At 45.0% G+C, this 10,869-nt stretch overlaps 1 protein-coding gene across 1 annotated transcript; it reads right to left on the bottom strand.

Annotated features, from left to right (window-relative positions):
- Nucleotides 1-249: 249 nt before the first annotated feature.
- On the bottom strand, nt 250-9,837 carry LOC129327164 (zinc finger protein 501-like). The gene is made up of 3 exons (XM_054975645.1): nt 9,764-9,837; nt 5,456-5,575; nt 250-3,062 (listed from the first exon to the last, which is right to left on the bottom strand). Exons 1-3 carry the CDS (start codon nt 9,825-9,827, stop codon nt 2,041-2,043), a joined length of 1,206 nt encoding a protein of 401 aa, XP_054831620.1. The 5' UTR covers nt 9,828-9,837; the 3' UTR covers nt 250-2,040.
- Nucleotides 9,838-10,869: the final 1,032 nt, after the last annotated feature.

Genomic DNA, 10,869 nt, shown 5'->3' with positions numbered 1-10,869 from the left:
GATTTTTAGCATATTGAGGCTGTGTTGGGTTGTGATTAGTGTCACACTAGAATGGTTGTAGGCAAGTAGCCATGTTGGCCTGCGGTAGAACAGCAGGATTAGAGTTCAGCAGTAACGTAAGAGACCCACAAGATTTCCAGGATGTAAGCTTTTGAGCGTCAGAGCTCTGACTCTCGAAAGCTTACACCCTGAAAATCTTGTGGGTCTCTTAAGTTACCGCTGAACTCTAATCCTGCTACACCACCTGGGTTCAAACCCAACTCTGTCAAGATACCAGCAGGCTGACTTTGGGCCAGTCACATGGTCAGCGTAGCCCATCTCACAGGATTCTTGTGACGTTAAAAACGGAGAAGAGGGGAACTATGTTTATTTTCAAACCCCCTTCCCCACAAAGAAGAGTGGGACAAAAAGGTGTTCGAACATACTGGTCTTAACTGTATTAAACACATTGATTCTGGTGACTGTTTCATTTCCATGGTATTTCTGAATAAATTGCGAGCTGTACTACTACACTAAGGCAACAAAGCCAAGTTTTGAATGTCCTAGATATTATCTGAGACCGAAAGCACTTCAGGCATAGGAACTTACTTTCATTTTACTTTTTTCTGATGCAACCACAAATGTTTACATGTGACAGTGCTGTGTCTCACTTTGCTTGTTGAGTGACTCCTCAGAATCACAATGCCAAAGTCCCCTTCGGCAGATGGCACCAAGTTTGAGGTACTTCAGAGGCAGATCTGAAGCTTATTTATTAATTAACTTCATTTTCTCCCCAGTGGGAATCCAAAGCGGATTACAACATTATCCCCTCCTACCTTTGGTCCTCACAACAACCCTGTGAGGTAGGTTAGGATGGGGGGTGCAACTGGTCCAAGGTCACCCAGCGAGCTTCCATGGCAGAGTGGAGATGTGTCTCTCAGATCCTAGCCCGAGACTCTTAACCACTACACCACATTATTTTCCGCTCCCCTTGCATGCAGGGAATCAGGTGGGTGCTTCAACAAGAATCTTCTAAGCATGCTCAAGGAGTGCGCCACCTGATTCTGCAACAGGGCTAAAGGTTACTGGGATCCAGGGAAGGAGGATGGGGGAAATCAGCCCTCACTTGACCAAGGGCTAGATTTATTGAGTACGGCTCACAGAGGCTCTAGATCCGTAACCACTATACCACAGGGGTTCCACAGAGATGGAAAAACATAAAAATCTGGCTAGTTTAACACCACTGTATTGAAGAAAGGCCATCAACCCTTTGGAAGTTTCTGCCAACAGTTGCAGAGAGCCAGCGGGCTCAGAATTTAGTAGTAAGAATGCAGAGACCTGAGTTCAAACTCCCTAATCAGAGCCCCTGGGGATGGGCGGTATATAAATTGAAAAAATAAATAAATAAAATAAATAATCAGCTGTGAAGCTCACTAAGTAAACTCAGGCCAGTCACAGTCACACACACTCTTCCTGAAGAAGGGAGCTCTGACTCTCGAAAGCTTACACTCTGAAAATCTTGTTGGTCTCTAAGGTGCCACTGGACTCAAATCCTGCTGTTCTACTGCAGGCCAACATGGCTACCCATCTAAACTACACTCTCTCTCTTGCCCAGCCCAAGCCTACCTCATAGGGTTGTTGAGATGATAAAATGGAAGAGACTCAGGTAAGTTACTCTGAACTACTTGAAGGAAGATGAGGATTTTTAAAAAAAAATAGGAAGCCTCTGTAAACTTTTGCTTAATTGGAGTAGTTTCAGATTATGAAACTGTTCAGCTTTGTTATGGCTTTCTGTCTGTCGTGGAATCTTTGACCTTGTCTGTTACCTCACTGATCTCAGATAACAGCTTCCAAAATGCTTTCCCACCAGTCCCAGAAGATGATGTGTTCCCTTTAAACTGTAACTTGTAACAGCTGTCACACACTGACAACTGCGTAACAAAAATGTACTGGTGGGGGGGAATGTAAAACAGTATCATAGCTAAAGGTGTATTTTTTTAAACAGTACCAGATGGGTAGATTCTCTAATAGCTGATAAGAATCCTAGTGAGTAAGGGATACTCAATGCAATGTAGTTTTGTCCATGTGTATTCTCATATGTCTAATAAGATTCTCACGCCGATTGAAGCGTTCTCCACATTTTGAGCAATTATACGGCTGCTCTCCAGTGTGAATTCTCTGATGGCGAAGGAGGTCTGGGCTCCAATTGAAACATTTGCCACACTCTAAGCATTTGTACTGTTTTTCTCCTGTGTGGACTCTCTGGTGGCTCATGAGGTTTTGACTCCGGTTGAAACTTTTCCCACACTGGTCACATGTGTATGGTTTTTCTCCAGTGTGGATTCGCTGATGGCTAATAAGGGACTGGCTCAGACGGAAGCTTTTCCCACACTCGTAGCATTCATACAATTTATCCTCTGTGTGGCTGCTCTGGTGTCGTGTGAGATTCTGGCTTCTGCTGAAGCTTTTCCCACATTCTGAGCATTTGTACAGTTTCTCTCCCGTGTGGATTCTCTGGTGGCTAAGGAGGTTTTGGCTCCGGTTGAATGTTTTCCCACATTCTGGGCATTTATATGGTCTCTCTCCTGTGTGGGTTCTCTGATGGCTGATCAGGGACTGACTCAGATCAAAGCTTTTCCCGCACTCATAACACTCATATGGCCTTTCCCCAGAGTGGATTCTCTCATGTCGATTAAGGCTGGATTTGTCACAAAAGGTCTTGCTACATACCGAACACATATATGGTTTCTCCCCCGTGTGGATTCTCTGATGGGATGCAAGGTTTGTGTTTCGACTGAAGCTCTTTCCACAGTACAAACACTGGTATGGTTTTTCTCCTGTATGAGTTCTCTGATGTCGCTTAAGGTTCGAATCATCTCTGAATATTTTCCCACACACAGGGCACGTATTCTTATTTTCTCCTGTGTATATCGTTTGCTGAATTTCTGGGAAGTCGTTTTCTTGGAAAGAAAAGGATTTTTCCCTCCAGGCCTCTGGCTTTTCTTTCATCTCCTCACATGCAGCTCTTTCTGGTGACACACCAATTGGTTTCCCCTGATTCTCATTCTCCCACCCATCATGTGCTGGAGGAAAGAGAAAAGTTTGAAGACATCAAGGAAAGTTAGGACAGGGAACAGACCAAATCAGCAGAATACCAAACAATAGAACACAGAACTTAGCCCATCTTGAGACCCTTTCACTGCCGTAGCTGTTGCCTTCATACATCTGACAAAGTGGGTTCTTGGCTCACAAAAACATACGCCACAGTAAATTCTTTAAAGCGTCACAAGTTTCTTTGGTCCTTCTACTACAGTGCAAATGTTCCTGATGAACGTAAGATGCTTAGAGTGAGACCAGTGGTTTAACTAGGCCAGTATGGTCTCTGACTAATACCACCCTGGCAAAGAAACAGCCTCCCCAGAACCAGAGATCTGCAAACTGCTGTATCCTTAGCACACTTCACTCATTCTGAAATTTTATACATTTCATCATTTATTTATTTTTAAATGCTCCCTGGAATTGCCCTCAGTTCTCAGACTTGATCATGCTGAACATTTTGAATGAGTAAAACTTCTGTCTTAAAAGGTATTTAAAAAAATTCAAAAAGAAAAACAGAAAAACTGGAGATGTTATCTTTATAGGACTTTCCAAAATAACCCAATTTTTCCACTGAAAAAACTCAGCAAAACCCGCACATTTTTTCTTTTTTTGTCTCCACATCTCCACAGACTTTTTACATTGCTACCACAGGGAAAACGGGTGGAAAGAGTGAAGATGACTAAACCAGAATTTTTTGCAGCAGCAACCAGGATTTGTCAATCATCTACAAGCAGAACCCTTGTTTCACAAACTAACAGTGCAATCCTAAAAAGAGTTATGCTCTTCTAATTCCATTGAAGTCAATGGGCTTAGAAGGGCGTAACTCTTTTTAGGACTGCACTGTAAGCCTATTTAAAAGAAACCTTGGCTTCATGGTATGTCTGAACGAAACCAATAGCTGTCCAATGCAGCACTATGTGATTGCAGGAGTTTTGCGCTGTGCAACTGCATCAATGGTGGTAATAATGTTTACCTCCAGCAACGCAACAGGAAACTGAGAGAGACTTCTAAACAGCTGGAAGAAGGACAACAAAGTAGAAGTGAACATGAGAATTCTTTCCCAAATGGAAGTTTGTTACTTGCCCACATGACAGATCAAACTGACACACAGAAATCCAGGTTGTCGGCCAACTCCCCTCTGCCCCCCCGGGGCCGGGTTGAAAACAACAGACGACTCAAGAAACTGGGGCTCAGTCAAAGACTTCCTACACCAGGGAGGCTTCGATTTCAGCTTGACACACATAAGGGGAGACCATGTTTGATCTTATCTTAAACTGACATTGCTTGTGACATCTGAAAACAGCCCTCCCTTGTTTGCAGAGGATCTCACGAAAGAAGCCGGCCCAGGAGTGAGCAACCTTGAGGAATGCTTTGAATGCTTTTTTTTTTTAAATTGGGCCTAATCTGAAAGATATCTCCGAAGCTTTCATTCAGTGCAAAATCTGGCAGTCCCACTGCTAACTGCTCTGAGCCAGTTAAAGTACAAAATGCCTGTTCTGAAGTGATTATATCGACTGCCTTCTTTCTTTGATTTCAAGGATCTGTTCTTGCCTTTAAAGCCCTGTATGACCTGGTACCCACATTTTTTTCCTTCTTCACTTCATTTATACCCCACTTTTTTCTCCAGTGGGGACCCAAAGAAGCTGACATTGTTTCTCTCTCCTCCATTTTATCTTCACACAACCTTGTGAGGTAGGTTAGGCTGAATGTGTGTGACTAGCCCAAGGTCACCCAGCCAGCTTCCACAGCAGAGTGGCGATTCGAACCTGGCCCTCCCAAATCCTAGTCCAAATCTCTCACCTCTACACCACACTCGGTCTCGTTTCAGAAGGAAAAACCTTTGTTCTCTCTCTTTTAAGCTTCAGAAGTATTCCCCTTTCCTACTTCTGCTGGCTGCCATGCCCAGAAAGATTGTACAATTGTCCTCTGCTAGAAGACCAGTCTTTTTGTTTGAGACCCCTGGTGCCTGAGGAAGTTAGGTAGACACCATCCATGGACTGTTTTTAGAAAGAGATGTAAAGCAATTTTCTTTGGGAGAGCACCCAACCAATTTGACCGTTGGAAAGGATGTTTAACATAGACATAGGCTTATACACAAGCCAACTGCTGGAAATTCTCAAACAGCTAAGAGTTTCAAATGTATCTGAAGAAGGGAGCTTTGACTCGTGAAAGCTTATATCCTGAAAATCTTGTAAGTTTCTCACATGCCACTGGAATCCAGCCCTGCTGCTCTACTGCAGACCAACATGGCTACCTCTCTGAAATTATCTTTAAATTGTATTCGTTGATATAGTCAGCAAATTTCATGGCCTCCAATGGGGAAAGGTGGAATTCAATTTTTTTAAAAATAACCAGGAAATAAAATACTCTCGCTTACCAGACTCGGTCAGGAAGGAAAGATGCTCTTGGGATCTTCCTGGTAAAGCCACAAGCTCTTCTGATGCTGAGTTTTCTTGCTGAAGGTTTTCCACACTGATGTCTCTCACGGTCCTGTCATCTTGGGGACAAAAAAATATCTGTTCAAAAATTAACAGGAAAATGGGGTTTATTTTAATTATGGTTAGTTTGTGAATCCAAAATTTGACTTGCAGACAATAATTCAAATCCTGTCTTGCCTTGACAAACCCTGGTCTCGTCACCTTCACTCTAGACAGGACTCTCTGTAACCAGGGAGTGGATGAGGACAGCCCCGGGAAACAAGCGACGATGCATGCATTCATATATCACGGGGCAATGGCTGTGGCTCAGTGGTAGAACATCTGTTTGCCACGCAGAAGGTACAGGTTCAATACCTTGCATCTCTAGTTAAAAGCTGGTAGCCGGAAATATGAAAAACCGCTACATAAAACCCTGGAAAGCCACTGCCAATATGAGTAGACAATACTGACCTTGATGGACCAAGGGTCTGATTCAGTATAAGGCAGCTTCCTACAAAACCATGTTTTCAGATCTTGATTAGATAAACCCTACACCTATCATGGCTTAATTAAACCATGCTTACCTGTTACATCTGAACCAAGTTCAAGAATCCTGAAAGCTTCCAAGCCTGAGCCAAAAGAGCCCTGCTGGATCCACCCAGTGGTCCACCTCGTTCAGCATCGTCTTTCACAAAGTGGTCAACCAGCTGTCCTGCAGGTCATCTAACAAGGCCTTCCCCTGATGCTGCCTCTTAGCACTACATTTCCGACGTTTGCTGCCTCTGTGTACGGAGATTCCCTTTAGTCACCAGGGGGAACAACCAACAATGGCTCAATCCCCCATGAATCTAATTCCCTCTTAAAGCCACCCATGCTCGTAGCAGAGGCCTCTCTATCTTTTGCCCCCCCTCCTCCTCCCTTTTCTCTCTCTCACCTCCAGCAAGCCAAGCCTTATCTGCCTTCTGCTGCAGAAATTTAAACCAGGTTGAATCATCCTCATCATCAGTGCCCTTATATACGATTCTTCTAGACAGATTAGTGCCCCACTCAGAGAGGTGAACCAAGTTAGTGCTGTTATTATCCCCACAATACAGCTGGGGAGCTTAGGCTGAGAGGAGTGGCTTATCCAAGCTGAGCTCATGACAGTCGTGGGATTCGAACCAGCAGAGCGCCGATTTGCAGTCCAACCACTTAATTACTAGGCAAGCAGGATGGCTGTGATCCTGCTGTGGGGATGTAGGGCATTTGCCAGGAGGAGAAAACAAGCTTCTGGTGTGGGTGCTGTGAAAGAAAATGCTGTGTGGGACACTTTCCTTGGGTTTCATGGAGGAAAAATTAAGCTGCCTTATAAGGCATTAAACCACACCACTCACCTCCTCTGACTGGCAGCTGCTTTCTAGGGCCCCAAGGCAAAGGCATTTTTATTTAAAATACTTATATCCCACTTTTCAGACAAAGAACTCATAGTAGTTTCCAGTTCTACTAATGAAATCGTAAACATTTAAGACCCAGCTTGGCTAGCAGAGTACCTCTGTCCAGGGACTGAATCTGGGACTTGGTGCCTGCAAAGCACAAACTCTGTCCTTGAGCCATGGTCCCTCCCCGAATCAGAATTCAAATGGAATTGCTTTAATCAGAGACATCTGTCTGTTTTGTGTCTCAGGAAGAGAAAGGTCTTTCCCCACATTCACTACCAGAGACGTTTGAATTGGAGGTGCCGGTGACAGGACCTGGGACCTCCTATGTGCCAAGGATTTCTCCCCATCACAAGCCAAGTCCCATTCCAAGGGTTTTTCATTGGGAAGTTTTGCTTTTTTTTGGATACCTAGCCTCATGACCAACAGACACTTCATTTTGTACATTTGCGCACCATAATCCTACCCAGTTAACTGATCAGGCATGATCAGTCTAGAGAGAAACAAGGGGTTGTGTCTGCTATCAAGTTTTTCACCAACGCTCCACTGCAGCTTCCACCTAGTCCTTAGGTTCAGGCTATACATGCAGCAGAAGACTGGTTTAAATCAAAGGGTTGCCATCGGAAATCAGCTCTCTCAAGAATGGGAACTAGCCTGTGGGGTTCCGCAGGGTGCAATTTTAATACTAATGCTAACAACAACATTCAATTTATACACCACCCTTCAGGACAACTTAATGCCCACTCAGAGCCGTTTACAAAGTATGTTACTATTATCCCCACAACAAAAGACCCTGTGAGGTGGATGGGGCTGAGAGAGCTCCAGAGAGCTGTGACTAGCCCAAGGTCACCCAGCCGGCTTCAAGTGGAGGAGTGGGGAATCAAACCCGGTTCTCCAGATTAGAGTCCCGTGCTCTTAACCACTACACCAAACTGGGTCTCCCATGTTATTCAACCTCTATGTAAAACATTTAGGAGAACTCATTCGCTGCTATGGAGTTGGATGTCATCACTATCCAGGTCTCCACAGGATGCAGCAGAAATCTTAGATCGCTGCCTGACAGCCGTAGTGAAATGGCTGAAAAATAACAAATTAAAATTGAACCCCGACAAGACTGAAGTGATGCTTGCTGGGAAGTCAGAGATCTTGAAAGACATTGTACTCCCCACTTTTGATGGAGTTTGTTTGACCCTTGCAGACTCAGTTAAGAGCCTAGGGGGTTATACTGGATCCAGTGTTACTACTAGAAAAACAAGTTAAGGCAGCTGCAAAAAATGCTTACTACAATCTCACTCTAGCCTGGAAAATGGATTCTTATCTTGACACAGCCGACCTGGCCACCTGGATCCATGCCATGGTAACATCAAAACTTGACTATTGTAATGCACTATACGTTGGTCTCCCATCGAAGTTAACTAGGAGGCGCCGATTGGTGCAAAATGCTGCAGCTTGACTATTATCAGGAGCGAGCAGGAGCTTGAACATCACTCCCATCCTACAGTCACTCCATTGGCTACCCATCATTTACCGTGCATTGGTTATTACATACAAAGCTCTTCACGGCCTTCATCCAGCATATCAATGGGACCACCTCCCTCCCTATGTCCCTCCATGGCAGCTTCACTCATCTGAACAGGGTCTTTTGCAAGTGCCAGCCTGTACATGCACAAAATCAACAGCAGCCCGTACACGGCCTTTCTCTGTGGTGGCCTCTACCCTATGGAATGGCCTGCCTGAGGAGGTCAGGAGAGCCCCCATGCTCCTGGCTTTCCACAACAATGAAAAACTGAATTATTCAAAAAGGCCTTTTTTTTAGCTAAGAGGGTGGTATTGTAGGAAAGGAGTCCCAGATGTTTCACTAATGAGTTAGGAACCATAGATTTCACCATTATGTTGCCTTATATACTATCTGTTGCTTTAAATATGTACTCTTATATACTACCCGTGCTTCATGTTGTTTAATGTAAGTCCCTGAATTGTTTATGCTGTTTCAGCAATTCTTCAACCTCATATTGGATCCTTGCTAATACTATGTCTTTGTAAACTTGTAATCTATCCTATGACATTTATGGAATTGTTCTTGACACTGTATGGAAAAGCCTGCCCTTGCGGCCACTGATTGTACTAATCCCGCACTATGAAATCCACCTTGAGACTCAGTGAGAAAGGTGGACTTTTAAATGACATAAATAAATAAGAAGCAGGTAGGACAAACTCCACCACTTTCTACAAGATGTGTGGTGCCAATTTTCAAGTAATTTTCAATTTTCAAAAAAACCCAGCCTCCCTGGAAGTGGAAGGCTAGAACAGCAGGGAATGGAGGGCTGTAAAACCTTTCTCCCTTATATGTAACCCCTTTTCCTAGCAGAGAGTATTCAAACATGCTTAGTTACTGTATACCTGATCTATCATCCTTGGCCTATTAAGTTCAGCTTTGTCTACTCAGACTGGACGCCTGTCTCCAGGGTCTCAGGTGGAGGTCCTTCACATCACCGGCTACCTGATCCTTTTACGCGGAGATACCAGGGGTTGAACCTGGGGCCTTCAGATGCAAAGCGGATGCTCTACCCCTAAGCCACTACTCCACGTGTAAAGCAAGCCTCACCAACGGCAACGGTGGCGGCAAAACGTTTCCTGGGATGTACCATTTCAGATCCAAACGGGCTCTCACGGGAAGGAACGCGCCACCACGCGAACCAATTCCCTGCACGCAGAAAACTAGATCACCCCGGGAAAGGGTTATTCGCCTACCCCAAACCGCTAGTTCTTCTTCGTGCAGGGGCACTGCCTATATTCAGCTACAAAAAATCCTATCTTCTCTCCCGCGTTGAAGTCCCGATGCAAATTCCCCACCTCTGTCGCCTGCTCTGTCCTGCAAAGCCGCCGTGAACTCCGCAGAACTACCAGCGCCGTTCATCTTGACCCCGTGGGAAACGCAAGGCCCGCTTTCCCACGGTGGCGGGCGAGGCTAGGAAGTACCTCGGACAGCTTCCTCCACGGCCTCTCTAGGATACCGACTCTGTCCTTTTAACCCTTATGAGGGGATCCCGTCCCATCCCATCAGAGCTAGAGCTCTTTTATATCGACAACTCCCGCTCCAGATTAACTAACATGGACTAAGCCATGTTTTTGCTTCAGAGGTGGAGAATCCTTTGAGCATGATGAAGCCCTAACTTTGTTGTCTGTTGTTTGCTTGAACTTGCGCTTTTGTGGTCATAACACGTGCCACCTCTTTGGATCTTTATACACTACTCCCCACCGCCCCCCCCCAAGTAGGGATTCAAAGCAGCTTACAGCCTCATTCTCCTTCATTTTATCTATAAAGCAAAAGAGTTTTCAGCTAAACACTGGGAAGAACTTCCTGACAGAGGGGTGGAACAGGCTTCCTTGGGAAGTGGTGGGCTCTCTTTCCTTGGAGGTATTTAAGGAGAGGTTAGATGGTCACTTGACAGCTATGATAGTTCTCTGACTTAATATGAATGTACGCAGATCAGGAGAGGGAGTGCATGAAGGAATGAGCTGACGCTTGGCTCTCATGGCCCTTTCTTATATTCCTAGGGTGGGGAAGGAATTTTCCTCCAGGTCAGATTGGCCAAGGATCCTCGAGTTTTTGCCTTCCTCTGGGCATAGAGCAGGGCTCAGCTTGCTGAGGGTGTTGTGAAAATTCTGTAGTTTGGATCAAGGCTAGGCTCAAACAGAACATGGAACCAGTCTTAGAGCAAAACCACAAGTGACAAAAGGCACAGATTGGACACTTGTCAGCTTCCCTCAAGTTTTGATGGGAAATGTAGGCATCCTAGTCTTGCAGCTTGGCTCTCCGACTGCTGTCCAATGGACTTTTCAACTGTCACTTGTCCAACATTCCGCCAAGCTGCCTACATTTCCCATCAAAACTTGAGGGAAGCTGACAAGTGTCCAACCTGTGCCTTTTGTCACTTGTGGTTCTGCTCTTAGTCTTA

This window comes from Eublepharis macularius, chromosome 4 (assembly GCF_028583425.1).
Source record: "Eublepharis macularius isolate TG4126 chromosome 4, MPM_Emac_v1.0, whole genome shotgun sequence".
NCBI lineage: Eukaryota > Metazoa > Chordata > Lepidosauria > Squamata > Eublepharidae > Eublepharis > Eublepharis macularius.
Note: the sequence above shows the minus strand (reverse complement) of the source record. Positions and strands in the feature narration are given on the sequence as shown.

What these genes read in the sequence shown, in the direction of transcription:
- LOC129327164 (XM_054975645.1), bottom strand. Translation starts at nt 9,827, where the DNA reads ATGAACGGCGCTGGTAGTTCTGCGGAGTTCACGGCGGCTTTGCAGGAC. An exon ending in GGACAGAGCAGGCGACAGAG is followed by an intron (nt 5,576 to 9,763) that starts GTGGGGAATTTG and finishes TTTGTCCCCAAG; the next exon opens with ATGACAGGACCGTGAGAGAC. An exon ending in TTCCTTCCTGACCGAGTCTG is followed by an intron (nt 3,063 to 5,455) that starts GTAAGCGAGAGT and finishes TCTTTCCTCCAG; the next exon opens with CACATGATGGGTGGGAGAAT.